Here is a 17030-nt window from a genome sequence, read left to right as displayed (position 1 = left end):
TCAAGACCATGAAGCCACAGAGACTACCTATGAAAGCATGGGAAGCAAGTAAAAGACCTCAAAAAACAAACAAAAGTAAGATGCTAGCATCTGGTTGGTGGCAAGACATCAAGGGATGGTTCCAAAGATGTAAAGTAACATCCTACCTAGAGATGTCATCCAGGGAAATGGATGAGAAGCCATTCCATAAAGCTTTGTTGGGAGTATTGCAGCAAAAATGGCAATCAGCTGAAAAAAGGGCTAAGTATGAGTACTACTGTACACATATCAATCCCATTTATTGGGACACTTACTCTCAGGAAGAAGAAAATGCACAAAAATACATAACTATGCCCATACCGGCAAATGCAAGGAGAAGCATTGCACTCATCCGTACCCGATCACACACTCTGGAGGTAGAGAAAGGAGCTTGGGGGGATGTCTCAAGGGAACAAAGATTTTGTAAGTTGTGTGACCAAGGACAAGTAGAGACAGAGGCACATGTCCTCCTTACATGCCCACGGTGTGCCCACATAAGGAAGGACTTTAACAATATTACAGAGGAGCACAACACCCTCGCAAGCTTGCTTTCACATACCCATCTAGCCACTCTAGGTAATTTTATTGCCAAGACTCTCAAATATCCTGAATATTGTATCACACAATCCGTCTTAGAATAGTTGCTCTCTTATTCCCTTCCACAAAAGGAAGGAGACACTTGTATTGTTGTGCTTATGGGTCCCATGGGTCGGTTTCTCGGCCCCTGAAGGACGATAATACATTCTTCTTCTTCCTCCTCTTCTTCTCTCTCTCTATCTCTCTCATGCAGAATTGACCCATTATTGGGTAAAACACACTCTACAAGGCAGTCTGAATTGACCCATTATTTGGCACCATAAGCAGATGTTTTATCTACAGCAACAAGCAAGAGAGTTGACAATTCAACTAGCAGATGTGACAGCTACACTTTAGGTCGTTGAAGGACCTAGGAAGCAGGCAGTAATTGATGAGGTTGTGCAGTCTTGTAAGGCTTCTCCCCCTACCCCTCAACTAGTCTCTACAGTTAAAGACCTAGTTCTTATTGAAGTACAAACAGGTTGATACCAAGGTAAGTAAAGCTGATATTCAAGAAGAGATCAAGGAACATGAAGCCAGACGTGAGAATGCACTGAAGATTAGAATAGGAGGGCACCCTAAGCACTAATATAAAGAAGAGGACCTTTTCAGTGAGACCTTAAGACATGTCAAAGCAGCCATGCCCGACATTGAATGGAAGCTTGACATGAGGGTGATGATGGAGCAACTAATATCCAACACTCTAAGGGACAAGCTATTATTACACTTACGGATCAAACTTCTCCGACAATATGCCAAGCTGAAAGGGGCCAAGATATGGATGGCTGAGGAGCTCACCCAAGCCCAATTGAAGAATCAAGCAACGGAATTAGCCAAGGTCAAGGCTACTGGGAGAGAAGGAAAATGGGGAGCATATCGTGAGGGTACAGCACTTTAAATCAAAACCAAAGAACTCTCAATCTTAAACTGATGTATGGCTGTATATTTTCAGATATTATGTAGGTACCCTAAATAATGAAGTTTCGCACTCCTTGGAATATGCAATGGCGTTCACAAATGGCCGTTATCCGGAGGGCTCACATGTTTCTCGCATAGAGGCGGAACGAGTGCAGTGGATTACCTAATGGTGACTTCACGCCCCCCTGCCCCCCGCCCCCACACACACACATGGCACTGACCACTCCTATCCAGCATTCAGCATATCAACCACCACGCCAACCATAGCACAGGACCCGCCAGCCCCCACTCGTGTTTAGATACGCTCGACCATGCCCTGGATGTAGTGTATATGAGCCACTTGTCCCATGAGCTACCAATCCCATTTGGACATGAAGCACATCTCGCCCAAGTCTCAGACACTTTGGTATCAGTGGTTCAGGCTGCAATCGTCAGGTCTTTCCCCACGGCTCATTCTACAGCACATGGGAAGATGCCCCATAATCTATGGTTTGATAATGAGTGTCGAGAGATGACATCTCACTTCATACGTGAGCAGGCCTTGGGCATCTCATGACACCGGAGGCGCAGATATCACATCAGATGACACGTCGAAAGAGATGGGCTTTCCTTTCACATGAGATGGGCTTTCCTTTCACATAGGATGGATGAGGTGATTAGATCATTTCGAGGAGGGGATCCCACTGTTGCACGGGAGCTTCTCTCTAGGGTAAGCCACCCATTCCCATCACACATCCGAGCATCTGGCACACGTATGCGACCTTGCTTTACCACGTCCCGTTCCAAGCACCACCCAATGTATGTCTTCTCTACCGAGGCCCACCACATCCATCTTATTCACCGCACAAAATGTGTAAACTGCACTGCGCCGGGTCCACAACCAAAAAGCTCACGAGCATGAGGGGTTGTGGACCGAGTAACTACTCGGAGTACCAACACCATTGTGCTGATACACAAAGCAAGGGATCCCATGGACACTGAAAATTACCGCACACTCGTGATTGGCCATACATTGGCCAAGACCTATGGATCTGTACTAGAGAGACAGATAAGCTCCTAGACAGAGGCGCAGGGGCACCAGAAGTTCGGACAAGCTAGTTTCTAAAGCATTCCACTCTTGACCACATCTTCACCCTACAGGCCATCATCGAGGAGGCATAGATCAAGATCCCCTAAAGTCTATGCTTGCTTTGTAGACTTTCGAAAGGCCTTAGATACAGTACCATGAGCACGTGTGATTAGGAGACTCCAGGAGATGCCAATTCTAGGAGACAGGATTTGAGGGGTGATGAGCTTATATGAGTTAGTCAGAGGGAGAGTACGAGCCCTTGGAGGCCTGTAAGATTTGGATTGAGAGAACAATCAAAGTGAAGCTAGGATGCCCCCTCTCACTGACACTCTTTAAGCTCTATATTGATGAGATCACAACTTTCATTGACTGCCTAGGAGGAAGCTTGTTGATGTGATAATACAGATACCGTTGTATGCGGATGATGGTCCTCATCTCGGTCCTAGAGATGTTTTGAAGGGAGAGAGACCTGACAGTTAACCTTGGCAAGACCAAGGTTATTATCTCCAACACCTCACGGACAATACTTCATCGAGAAAGCTTCACCTATTGAGGAGAGCTGGTTGAGATCGTGCAGTCCTACACCTAGTCTTCGCACAAGGCCAGTTTTCACGATGACTCATGCAACCAAGGCACAGCTCACACAAGGGCAAGGGGCTTTGACTTGATCTAGAGCGGCAGTGCTTTCAAGCACACTTCCAAAACTCTCCGACGAAGGGATGGCTATTTGATACACTTGTGAGATCGACAACCATGTATGTAGCACCTTTCCGGGGGAGTGACCTATCGACGACCGAGTGGTGGAGATTCGAGATGATAAAGGTGATTATGGGATCCAAGATGATTCGGAGTAAGCCTTTGGTTCCTCGTCAGATCATACAGGCACAGTTCACTATGACACCACTCCACATAGAAGCCATCTTCCAAACAGTGACATATCTTCACAAGCTTTGGGCCCTCAGAAGAGCACTTCCTATGCACTTGCCTAGGTTGGTACCACTGTCTCTTCCAAGAGGGACATGGTTTTGACCACTCTCGCTGGTGATCTATTTTCATGACCCAGTTTGCATTGGCCTCTATTTGATGGAGATGCAGCGACACACAGAGACTCTATTGCAGCAAATCAGGCAATAGGAGGTGACAGAGCCCCAAGAAGCAGACCGCGCGCAGCAACATGTCACATACTTTTATGCCTTCGAGTCAGCCCCAAGACATATTGGAATAGAGGAGGAGAGAGCCGACATAAGGACAGCCTGGATTAGGAGGAAGGGACACAGAGACCACATACGATGCAGAGGTTGACCAGAGCACACATGCACGAGGTCCAACCCATCCAAGCTCTACTAAGAGGGGACCATTCAAGCCAAGGTGTCACTCTAAAACACAAGACATGCTCTTGGAAAAGAAGAGAGCATCTATTTCTCAAAACTTGCAAATTACAATTGAAGACCAAAGTTTGACTTTTGGCCTTTTATACAAGCCACCTTTTGAAGGGAGGGCCAACCCTATGCTCTCACTCCTCTTCCTACCTTTTCTACTATCTCATTCCTAATACATTTCTCTTGAGCCGCACGGCTCCAATGCAACTTCTAACAAGATTCATGGACGCATTGTGCATATTTACAAGAGAGTGTGGGAAGGCGTAAAATGTGACACTGTTAACCCAGGCGGTTAACAATGAAAGCTTCCAAAAACTGTGGTTTCACATCGACGCACTTACTTGAGTTATCCTTGGATTGTACTTTTGTCTCATAGGCTCGCGTGGCCTCCCGAAGACGATAACACCTCGCATGGACAGCAAGTATGAAACTTCAAAAGAACCATAAAAGCAAGATCATATGTACAGGATGGGGGACAGACATTAGGAAATGGTTCAGCAGATGGAAAGTGTAACCATACTTAACTATGCCACCTAAAAAGGTCCAACTACAAGAATTCCAGTTGTCCTTACTATGCACCCTACAGGCTCAATGGCTGACAGTAGAAAGGCAGACCAAGTTAGAATACTACCAAGATCAAATAAATCCTCTATGCTGGTCATCATTCATGTAATCAGATGCCTCTGCTCAGCCATACATCAACACTCCCATCCCTCTTCTCTATCGCAGGAATATTGCCAGATTCCGCACACGGTCACATACCTTGGCCATAGAGAAACGAGCTTGGCTGAATTTGCCACGACATGCCAGAGTTTGCAGATTTTGTGATTCACAGACAGTCGAGACAGAGGCACATGTAGCCCTACAGTGCCCCAGATATGCACATATCAGGGATGATTACCAGCAGATACGGGTAGACACCACACAGCTCTCATCAGTTCTCTCCATTGCCTCTCCGGCAGCGTTGGGGTCTTTTGTCACTCGTCTTTTTTCGTACCGTCAAGAACTTGAAAACTCTTGACCCCTCCACATCGGAGGAAATTTTTTGTATTGAGGATTAGGTCCCATGGGTCATTTTTGGCCCCCCGAGGACGATAATAAAATCTACTTCTACCTCTCTCTCTCTCTCTCTCTCTCTCTCTCTCTCTCTCTCTCTCTCTCTCTCTCCAACCGCTGCCTCTACTCCTCTCCCACCCAGCTGCAACCCCCGGCTCCCGCCTACTTGGCGGCAGTCCCTTACCTTGGGTGACCTCCTTGCAGCACCGCCTACCCCAGTTCCGCCAGCTGCAGCCCCACTCAGTTACTCCCTCCCTCCGCCTTCTTCTCCTCCCTCCACCTGCAGCAGCTCCCCCCAACTCACGTCTCTAGCCTACCCTTTATAGCCCCCCTCGACTCAGCCCTCTAACCCGACTCACCCCGCTACAGCCCGCTCGACTTACCCCTCTACCCCGCCTACCCTCGACCTATCCCCTACAACCTCCTGGATACCCCTCTAGCCCTGCCTCTAGCCTTTCTCACCTCCTTCTGCTGAGCTGAATTGAACCTCTTCGAGGGGGTGCTGCTCTATAGGATCTTTAATATGGGCTGCTCCCCAGTTTAGAGCCCCCCCTGCAAACAGGCCTCTTATCAGCAGTAATCCAACATGGAAAGGGAGAAAAGGAGAAGGACAATTCTTGTCACAAGCATCAGCCTTGAGTAGGGGTACCCATTTTAGTGGCCCCACCCTCAGGGTCTCATTAACCCTTTGGTCTTTCGTAGACGTTAATAAAGTTTTTGACACACATGGAGCCACAATTTTTCGCTCCTTTACAATGGTCCATTTACAATTAGGGTGGTCTGTTCTTCCAATGCACCTTCCACATTTGTTTATTGCAGGATGCTATTGTGCCATTCACGATTGCATAATCTAGTTGAGGGGTCCCATGGAAGTCCACCTGGTCTATCTAAATTGCTATAGTTTTTTATTAACTCAAAAAGGAAAACTTTTAAAGTACCACTGTACCAAGAAAACAAAATTTCATCTATACCAAATTGCATGATTTGGAGGACAAGACCAAACAGAAAGGTAAATCTACACGACGACAGATTTTGGAAGCCAATCTACACAACAGCATTGAAGTTAATTGCATGCTACAGTCACAAATCATTGTTATCACGAAAAGGATGTGGATAACCAACCTCATCAAGCTTTTTCTCTCGGTCACGCAATGCTGATTTTGCTTGGATAAATTTCTCATTCCAAGATTCATAGACAGTATTATTCAAATCCCTATAAGCTAAGCACAGTGTGCGAAGCCCAGCTGCTCCAAAATGTTCTAGATGATCACGAGTGATGTCTTTAAACGAGTTATGTCCTTCGGCCAAACGCTCATAAATAACGGAATCAGCACCCTACACATCAAGTCCCAAATGAACAGAGAAAATTGCAACTGACTTGGACAGCTGTCAAGTTTAGAACATTGCAAACTCTTGTCTTACCTTACAATACAGCACCAATCTCCCATTCGGATGACGGCAAATGACAGACTGACGCTTTCTTACACTGCCCCAGCAGAACAGTGGTAAATTAGATCAAAGTGCAAAGTTTTTCTAAAATTAGTTTGTTTTCTCAACTCTACGCATCTTTGCAAGTCATCTATCTTGAACTTGTCTGTACAGGAGAAAAGGCTCACCTGTTAAATTCGAGAACATTTAAAATTTCATATTCGACATCCTGAATGCGCCCAATCTTTCCAATGTGTGATTCACGAACTTTGATTATTGTTGGAGAGCGTCTGTTACAATGAACAATACTTTTACGCTAATTCTGATATGCAAGCCATTTTCTGTAAGAAATCAAATCGAGCGACTCAAACATCTGTTTGTCAAGTGCAGATGTTATCATAATCGGAGGGAAAAAATTACTTAAAACTACAAAACTTAAGTCAAAGCCTTAACATCCTCACATTGATAAGCCTACAAAGTAGTTTAAAGAAATAGGGAAAACAAAGCAATTCCTGCTAGCATCTGGCCTGTTTACTGTATCCCGTAATGCACACAAAGAGCTAAACCACGTAAAGACTATGCAATGCAGGTCCCCATGAGCACCAAAACTTCATCAAGTCTTTCTTGCTAAAAAGAAATGCTGACCAATGATGGCGACTCCCTTTTAACGCCAAAATCATATTACATCAGTGCTTGAAGGAGCAAGCATCATCAAACGTCACAAAGCAAGAAACAGAATTACAACTACATAGTTTCGATTGTCCAAGAGAGAGAGCTGTTTTAGCATATTATGCACTGAAGATATATCCTGGCTTCTTATGCACATTCTTGCTTGCTGTCCATGGGATTCCGTCTGCTGTCATCTTCCCTTAGTGGCATAGTCATGCGATATCCATCTGAACTCAATTTCAAACTAGGGTAAAGGATTTTTCAGCAAACCTGAAAAAGAAGAAGCCAAATTTTTTGGCAGCTGTTACCAAGGCAGCTTCATCGGGAGAAGCGGCTTGATAAGTTATCTTTTCAGGAGATTCAGGACCTTCAGGAAGGACAGTGTGGCAAATGGCTAGACATCTGAAAAATTCCTGCAAAAAAATCATATAACATAAAATTGAGTTAAAAAGCACAAAACTTGAACCTATCAATTCTGCTGCATCTCTTACTCAAACAAGAAAAAATAAAATTGGACCTTCCATGCTACTAGATAGGCCTTTTCCACGTGTCACAAAGACATGCACCCATCAAACCATGTAATCTAGGACCATGTGAGACCTCTCACCCACACATTTGGTTTTGTAAGAAAGGAGCATGGACAAATTTAGACAGGAAACGAGAAGACAGTGGAAGCTCGGGGGTGGAAGGGAAAGGAAAAGTTTAAAAGGAGTACAGAAAGAAAGAAAGAAATATATATCAACGTCCTTGGGAGGCCTCACGGGCCTATGGGACAAAACACACACCAAAAGGATAAACACCAAACATCAGTTATAGACTGAGAGTCTCTTGGGACTGTGTATAGCACTCAAAAATATTATAGGTTAGCTACAGTCTACTGCAAAAGACAATTGGCCTGCATTATATCAGTTTAGGACTTGATTAGTGCTTTTCCATCTCTGTAAACAGCCCATTTTCCTTCCTTACGAGCATCCTTCACTTTAGTCAATTCAGTGGCCTTCAGTTTGAGCTGAGTTGGGGTCAGCTCCTCCGTTATCCATATTTTAGTACCCTTCAACTTATCGGTTTGCCTGAGAATCTTGCTTCTTTTCATCTTGTCTTAGCAGCATACTTTGGCTTGTGTCCCTTCCTGTAAGACAGCTATTACATCTTCAGCTTCCCACTCTATTTGTGGGATTCTTTCCATGATATTTTCCAGCTTTTCCTTTTGACTTCCTTAAAACCAGCCCTCTCGTAGCCCCCCTATGCGTATGAATCATACATTAACCACCCTCTTTTCTTGTTCTTGTACTTCTTAATATACATCCGATGTGTCCAATCTTGCTATAATGTCATGTTTCACTGATTGGAGCTGAGTTGTAACCAAGTCCTGGACTTTAGTCACCATCTGTGGTGTGGGTGCTGCTGTGTTGTGTATCTGCACTAATTCGTCGTGAATGATTTCATGTTTTCCTTGTCCTTCCCAAGCATTTGTTTCCTTCTCTAGAGCTGCAAGTCTGAGCTTGAGCTCACGGGTCTCTTGCTGTAAGTAATAAATATGCTCTTAGGGGTCTATCATTCTCACCATTCTCTTCTTTCATAAATAATTCTTTGCATACGGGGAAGGCATTTGCAAACATGTAGGGGGGGGTAAAGGGAGGGATGTGATGGAGGAGTATGAAGCTTTTGAAGTCAGAGTGAAAGTCTTCACCTTAGGGAAAGCCATGGGAGTCTTGGCCTCTCCATCCATGGTGGCCTGCGTATATTATTTTGGGCACCCCTTTGCTGTGACTAACCCCCAGGGTTGGAGTAAGGTTCAGCCCAAAAACCCTGGGGTTCGGTAAGCCTTGTTACGAAAGCCTCCTAGTGCTCTTTACGCTGTTGTCCGCGGTGGTCTGAGCGATGAGCTGACGTGACCTACAACCTGACGGGCTGACTAGCAAGCAACAAGTGACGGCCTGAGCGATGCTCTAATGGGGAGTTGACGAATGGAGGGAGAGACGACGGAGAGAGAGTTTCTAACAAAGAAGTTGACAAACGGACGTAGCTACGACGGGTTGGCTACAAACTCGCTACAAACAGAGCTAACGAGCGGTAATCTGAGCGACAAACGGAAGAGAGAGAGAGAGAGAGAGAGAGAGAGAGAGAGAGAGAGGGGTTCTTTTTTTTTTGGGGGGGGAGGGGAGGGGTTTTATTTTGAAGAAAAAAAGTTTATTAAAGTCTTCGAAAGACCGAACGGTCTACAAGATTGAAAGAACTTGGTACAAAGAACTGAAAGGGTGGAGCCTCTGAACACCCTTGACAAATACAAAACAGCTATAATCTTTGTAGAGCACTAAGTTCTAAGCTAAAACAAATACAACAAAAACTAGTACTCAACCTCAAGGTTGAAATACATAGCCCAGTGCCATGGTGGCTCTCCTATGCGTTGCTAAAATATCTCGTATTTGTGTCTACAGGGTCGATTCTCTCAACGGTGGGGGGCGTGGTCTCCGTGACCTCTATATCCGACAGGCCATGTCGATAGTAACCCCTCTGTTCAAGTGATCCCCTCCGAATATGGTTGTGATGCACTGGACCTCCATCGTGCGTGTCCTAGTGTGTCTCTGCATCTCTAGCTACGTCTCTCCACGTCGTGTCTCATCACCCTCGACCCTCATGTCATCTATCTCCTCCTCTTCAACTCTGCTATGTCCAACAGCATACTCAAAAGTGTGAAAATTCGTAACATGCCGCTAGGCTCGATCTCGCTCAGTCGCAGGTGCCAATATCTCCTCTTGTTCTCTAATGCGATGCACCAAGGTCTCTCTATGTTGTCGTGCAGATCCATCAAATAGAGACCAACGCAGACCTAGTCCTGGAAGTGAATCCGTCAAGAGAGAGCTCAAACCCGTGTCCCTTCTGAAATAAGCAATGGTGTCGTCCTCAGATCTCATAGTATACAAGGCAAGTACACACAAAGTGCTTCTCTACCTCCAACTCCTCCAAGGTGCATAGTCTACAGATCTATTGCTCTCTGGGTGTACCTATGGCTCTCCCTGCCTCAATCCTCAACTGATGGGACGAGAGACTCGCCCGTCCTCCGAGTGCTGGGGTCTGATAATCACTCCATCCACCAATACTCTGAGGAAATGATCACAGTAGAATCGGACCTTGGTGGGGAGCTCCTGGTGCCCCCCCGAAGTCCATGACATGTGGAGCTAGAGTAGGTCCAACCGTATGATACGGTTGATCTCATCCCGTCGAATCAAGTGGTCAAGTGCATCTAAGCTGTACTAAAAGAGGGGAGACAGTCCATCTAGATGCCTTGGCTGAAAAACCATTTAGTTATGCATGTGTACCAACTACCAATCCATGCTAATTCCCCTCCTCCCTCTAGGTATGGCCCAGCCCTTGCGGAGATAAGTGATTGTCTGAAAGCGGCATCAACTTGGAGTGGTGGCATGCCGAACTCTACCTGTATGATCTGGTTGGGGGCTGAGGGTTTTGCTCCGAATCATCTTGGATCCCATCATCACCTGAAATTTCTCAAAACGCCACGTGGCACCACTCAGTCGCATCGCTGATAGATCACCCCCCCAGAAGGGTACTGTGTACATGGCCGTAATGACAGAGAGACAAACAAACAAACAGAGTAGAAACAATAATGATGGACCAAGCCATATACAACATGTGGACAGAGTGTGCCACCATCTATCAACGGGATGTTGCCTAGATGTGGACCCCTATGAGAAATCCTCAATCCAGCTGACCCCCTCAGAATCTAAGGACAGCCTGGACCTGCCAAGCATCACACTCCCGAGGCCTACTTTAACACGTCTTCTCTCTAGCAGTATCCGTAGCCAGTGACTCACCTAGGCAATGAGATCCCAATGGTTGATCCACACAGATCTCCAAAGCCAAGTGTATCTCTAAAAATCCTCGACCATCAGCTCCAAATGAGCTCTCAAATAGGTAATCCTCTAGTGTTCTTAACATCTAGATGACTGCAGAAAGAAGAAGGCTGACCAAAAGAGGAGGAAAGAGTCCAATCAAGAATTAGGACTCAAAACCAACAGCTAATGTGGTAATAGCTGAGGAGCTTTTCTTGGTGATAAATCTGAGTGCTACAGAGGTAAGATATGGAGACCTTAGTGTACAATATATACCTAGATGAATCCAGGAACATTCCCAAACTCATCCTCTAAAAACACATCATAGTGCAATTTCAATCTCACGATAGTCACTCATAAGATTGAAAACCATAAACTCCATCACGCATAGTAGGGACTAGCTACTATGACATCCCCACTGACGCCATCAACGCCCAACAGTGGGTGTAGACCATAGTATAAAAGTATGCTCTCACACATACAAATCCACACACCCACACATACTTGAGCATCCATTTATACAAAGTCTTTGTACTGAGTTTCTGTCGGCACTCCGGAGGTGAAGGGCAAACTCAACCATGACGAAGGCTAGCACTAAAGGAGAAGGGTAATCAAAAAGTAGTCCAAATCTCTTCATTCAAGCTCCAACTGCTTGTGAAGCCTAAATGATTTCATTTTAGTCTCTCCCAAATGAGCATCTAAATCTAAATCTAGCTAATAGGGCAACGCACCATTTAAGATAGAAAGAATTATCGCAATACCTTAGTGTACAAGTTGTTAGAAACATGGTGTGAGGAAGAGAGAGAGAGAAAGAGAGAGAGAGAGAGAGAGAGAGGCTAGGGAGTGAAGAAGTGACACTCAAATAAAAACATAATGAAGGCTTTCATTCATTCATCAAGTATGGCATGATAAGTGAAATATAGGCTACTCATCACCATGTGCATATGGGATAAGTCCTATAGTAACACGTGGCACTCACATGACACACACACATGAACTAGTACTAGAACTCCTAGTACTACACACCAACACATCACATCACCACACACTCTTTGGCTATGATATCTCCGACACCCCCTTTTAGAGCAAAGAGTGTGAGACCCAACACGCAAAAGTAAACCGATCCCCCCTCCACCACAATACTGCAAAGAGCAAGTCCAACTATCCAACACCTGGCAATCACTCATCACCCCCCCTTACTCTGAACTGGGTGGTCAATATCATCATACCAAAGTAAAAGACAACACGTTCCTTTTCGGGGGACAACCCAAGACCTCTTATTGACTCCAAATACATTCAATTTAGAGGGACAACTCAAGGCTTGAGAACCTTTATTAACTCAACACAAACACACATAGAACTAAGCATCATCTACCTCCTCGGAGAAGAATAGAGCATGCAATATAGCAACCGAAGCTTCATGCTCAGGTCCAGTAGATGTAGCATAAATATTCTTGAGCTTGTCCAGGTTCTCCTTAGCTGAAGTAGTGAGGTCAAGTTGATGAAGCAATTTGTTGACCAACCTCACACAAATAAGCGCCAATGCTTTGTCATGTTATTCATCCCTGGCTAGAGATAGAGTTGATGACTCTTCACCACGAGGACGAGGCTCCATTCTGTCAAACTGAGGTAGCAAAGACAAAAAGCTGAAATAGATAACCAGCCAATAAAGGAGCTTATCTAGAGCTCTGAAATGACTCAGCAACTTGAGAAATGCTTGAATAAATGTGTCCAACTGCTGGTGGGGGCTCTCGGGGGATCCAAAATGCAAACTATAATGGAAAAGCAGCAAGAATACTCCTTGAAATAGAGAACTGAGTGAACCCAAGTCAAATAACAGCAAGTAGATACCCTGAAGTGCAAGAATGGACCAATAGGAGAGCACTTGTGGGCAAGATGAGTGCTCAAGGTGCTGTAAAAGGTCCGAAATCCTCAGAAGGGAGCTGGAGGGGTGCCGAATGCTATGAGATAGCTCGAAATTTGTAAAGCGTTTCTGTAAACCAGCTCCAAGCTATACCAAGAGGCTGTAGTAGAGGTATGGGTGGACCATATATGCACCAACAGATCACAAGGCCAAGAATCGACAATTCTAGATGAAATAGAGGCTAGGAACAGCCCCGAAAACTACTCTATTGAAGAAAGTTCTGCAGCAGCAACCCTGGAGTAACTCGAAATGCAAGTACCTCCTGCATGTCACACAATGTGCATATGCGCCACTCCCTGGGTAACCACTCTGCTCGGCCACTTTCGATACGAAGTCTGTGTGAAGAGACCCGAAACTGCCCAAGGGAGATCCTCAACGAGTGGGATAGGTGAATCTGCGTGTATCCTAGTGGATCAATGAAACCCTCCGCTGTGATATGTAGAAAGTGATCTCTCTAGAAGCTCAGCTTCACTGGAAGATCACGCGGGCCCAACCAAGTCCAGAATGTGTGTAGCTGTAGTAGATCCTCACGGATAACTGAAACTACCTCAACAGGGGACTCATCAACCAGTCGAGATGTATTGAAGATCATAACCTTGGTTTTACCCAAGTTGACCTTCAAATCATGAGACTCACAGAAGGACTGTAGTGCGTCAAGGTGTCTCTGGAGCCCCTCTACTGAGGAAGACAAGAGAGCCACGTCATCTGCATAAAGTTATATCCGGATCAATGTGCCCGCGAGAGAGCAGCCTACCCCACCTTGTGCCTGCATCACTGTCTCGAGCTCGTCGATGTAGAGGCCAAACAAGGTAGGTAATAATGGGCATCCTTGTTTAACCCCGATAGTGCTCATGATCTCGTCTGTCCATCCAAATCATGTCCTAAGTCTACCTGAAACTCGCTCATAAAGTGCCATGACAGCCCAAATGATCTCCTAGTCGTAACCCAGATCCTGTAGGCGTCATATGAGGCGGGCTCTCGGAACGGTGTCAAATGCCTTGCGGAAGTCCACAAAGCAACAGTAAACCCTCTGCTTCCGTGCCCTCGCCTCCTCGATGATACATTTGAGCGCGAGAATGTGGTCCATGGTCCCATGATCCCACCTGAAACCAGCCTGTCTCGCTGCTTTGAGTCCTCGCCACTCCGTAAATCTGATGACCTCAGAATCAAGTATTGATGCATAAATCTTGGACATGACATGTCCAATCATGATGGTCCTGTAGTTCTCCGGGTTCAAGGGATCCCCTGCCTTGTGGATGGGTGAGATAGTGTTGATAGTCCAGGTGCGTGGAGCGTCATCAAATAGCTTGGCTAAGATCGAGGCTAGGTGGTTAATCCCATATGCAATGAACTCACTGCATAGTCCCTCATGATCCTTTGCTCGGCCATTATGAAGTTTCATTACGGAATCCTTTTACCCCCCCCCTAGTGAAGAGGGTGCAGAATGTGGGACATGGCATATGTCAGAGGTTAGGGGCTGGCTGATTTGGGACATCATAGAGCATGTGTGCATAATCAAACCACACTTGAGTGTCAATGAGTGGTGGGGGGGACCGTCCCTCTAGAAATCTCCGCCAAAAGTCCTTAGAGTTGTTACTAAACAGAATGTTCAGTAGCTCCTCCTCATTCCGACGCACGAAGTCAAGTTTCTTCCTACGTACCAAACGGCAATACTCGTGTAGCGAGGGCATGCAGAATGGCTAAGTCATTATCAAAGATTTGACCTTCAATTTCAGCATTTGTAGCCTCTGTTTCAAGGTCCCAAGGAAAATGTGAGTCATCATTGCTATGGGTACCTTCTTCAGGTTCATTATCCCACTCGAGGTCAGCCATAAAGAATGGCATCTCTAGATCGATTGGTTCTTCATGTTGGAGTGAAGGATCTACATGTAGCGCCTTAGCATCGATCTGTGAGAAGATGGGGTCTAATGAATGGCAGTTGTCGATGGTTGCCAATGTTTGTATCCAGTTATTGGCATTGCTTTGTGAGTCACCTGCTATGGCATGCTATTGCAAGGGAGCTGATTTGCTTGAGATTGTTGTTGAAGATGTGTCATCCAACGCTCTACGCACAATTGGTTTAATAGCTCCTGTCCCCACATTCACCCTGACTGCTACAAGGTACGATCCCAAGAGGTGGTGGACGGGTGGAGCGGGTGGTGTGGGAAAAGGCGTGAAGAGCGACATCGTGTAGTGAGCAAGTGACTAGGGCAGCACGGTCTTCTAGTAAGGGTAGAAAGTCAATGTGTGCGAGAAGTATGTACAGATGGCCAGAGTAAGTCAGTGAGTGATTGCGATCTAAGTGTATATCATGGTAAGTGGAGTAAGAGCTCAACAGGGTAGAAAGTGCTGTGTGGCGGGGGGTAGAAATGCTAAAGAAAAGATAGGTATGGTCCAGTCCCTGGAGGGAGAGGTGCTACGGTAAAGTCAGTGATGCGAGACGTGAAGGCAAGGGATCCCATGATGTAGTCCATAACATTGTAGCCTCCCCCATGTGGAATGCAAGTGAAGCCACCTGATGCGGGCCATTTGTCAAGACCATTATAAATAGTGAGATCATATATCCTGCCGAGGTCTAGTAGGGCCTGCCCATAGGATGTGAGCGGTCCTCATCTATCAACCGAAACTCGTAGCATACCTGCGTCCTCAAGGTCAATGTCTGGTAGTAGAGTGGAATCATCCCTGAAGTCGAGGAGTGGTGCCTGACGAGCGCCTGTTCTCGCGTTGAAGTCCGCAACTAAGAGCACTTCCCCGCGGCTAGAGAAGTCGATGGACTGATACAGACCAGCAAATGGGGACGTCTCATCCTCCCCTTTCTCTGACACAGCGGGAGGTCTCGGGGGGGAAGTAGCAAACTGCAATAAACAAATCTTGGCTATCCAGTGGATCTCTCTACTCCACTGAAATGGTCCCCAAAAGTGTGAATCTGTAAAGGACTGCGACTCCTCCTGATCCTCGAACCCCTCCTGTATCCCTCGTCTCATCTCTGTAGGCAGACTCCCATATATACCCGCTGACTGCTGGTAGTGGGCGCTCTGTACTATGATGTGTCTCTGTGTAAAAGACTATGTTGTGACCTGTATAGGATTCCCAGAAGTTCCCTGATTCTGACCATCAGGTACCATTACAGTTCCAAATGGTACAAGATAGGGTCTCGGGTGTCTGGGTCTCATAGACCCCGCCCCCCTATGTGGGAGGAGAGGTGGGTGCCCGACAAGGGCCTACTGTAAGGAGTCGTCCATTCCGTACTACTGTCCACTTCCCCTCTTTGCGGGCCTAATCCCACTGCTACAGTAGGAAACGCCTCTCCTCAACCTGTAGTGGAGTGAGGTCCTCGTCCATGGAGATCGCTGACTGGTCTTGTAAGGTTGACCTACGACGTAAAGCCGAAAGCCGTGCATGGGCGTCATGGAACCGGATGATAAGGGGCTGCTCTCGGTTGGAGTCCCTCCCAACCCACCATGCTCTCTCAATCCTGTGCTCAGTCGCCCCTAGGATAGTGGTCACGAAGGCTTGCGCATCTGCCATCGGGGTAGCCTCAGTACGGGGAATCCCACATACTCTGATGTTGAGAGCCTTGCTAGCTCTCTGCTGCTGCTCCAGGAGGGTAGCCGCAACGGTAACCCTTGCAGGTTCCCGTTGGGCTACGTCAACCCATCTAGACGTCTCCTCGATGGCAGATTGCATGCTCGCAATCTGTGCCTCCACAACTGGGGTGCTCCCTGGGACTGTACGTACAGTAGTGACCTCTTGTCAGAGCTGTGAGATCTCCTGTCTGAGCCCCTCAATAAGATCAGCCTGGACTCGGATAGCCTAAGATTGCTCCTGTATGAGTCGTGCTTGCTCTTGGGTGAAACATGTCTGCTCCTGTGCGAAGCGTGACAGCTCCCTCTCGCACTCTCGGATGCTCTGGACCTCCATCAAAAAATACTCCCAAGCCTCTGATGGGTCAGCTCGTCCGTGCTCTAACGGAAACTGATAGGAATGTGGCCTGAAGGTGTGAGTAAGAGACTGGAGACTGGGTGATGACTGGGTAAGATGGGTGCGGTATGGGGATGATGAGGTGATCCTAGCAGGGTGAGGGAGTGTGGGCTGACTGAGAGGCAGAGGAGAGAGAAAGGTCGAGTAGTGCGGAACAGTGT

The 17030-nt window shown here is 46.5% G+C and overlaps 1 protein-coding gene across 1 annotated transcript in view; it reads right to left on the bottom strand.

The window, feature by feature from the left end:
- Positions 1-17030, bottom strand: part of ALA3 (aminophospholipid ATPase 3) — a 121427-nt gene that overhangs the window by 55840 nt on the left and 48557 nt on the right. Inside the window, exons 16-19 of the mRNA XM_087400971.1 lie at positions 7384-7526; positions 6633-6734; positions 6439-6502; positions 6139-6351 (exon numbers count right to left, since the gene is read on the bottom strand). Of these exons, the coding sequence (XP_087257097.1) occupies positions 6139-6351; positions 6439-6502; positions 6633-6734; positions 7384-7526 (522 nt within the window). The remainder of the gene's footprint in view (positions 1-6138; positions 6352-6438; positions 6503-6632; positions 6735-7383; positions 7527-17030) is intronic.

Source organism: Dipteris shenzhenensis, chromosome 3 (genome assembly GCF_047967505.1).
Source record: "Dipteris shenzhenensis isolate YYH24624 ecotype China chromosome 3, Dip_SZ_1.0, whole genome shotgun sequence".
NCBI classification, from domain to species: Eukaryota; Viridiplantae; Streptophyta; class Polypodiopsida; order Gleicheniales; family Dipteridaceae; genus Dipteris; species Dipteris shenzhenensis.
This window is presented reverse-complemented; position numbering and strand designations above follow the sequence as displayed.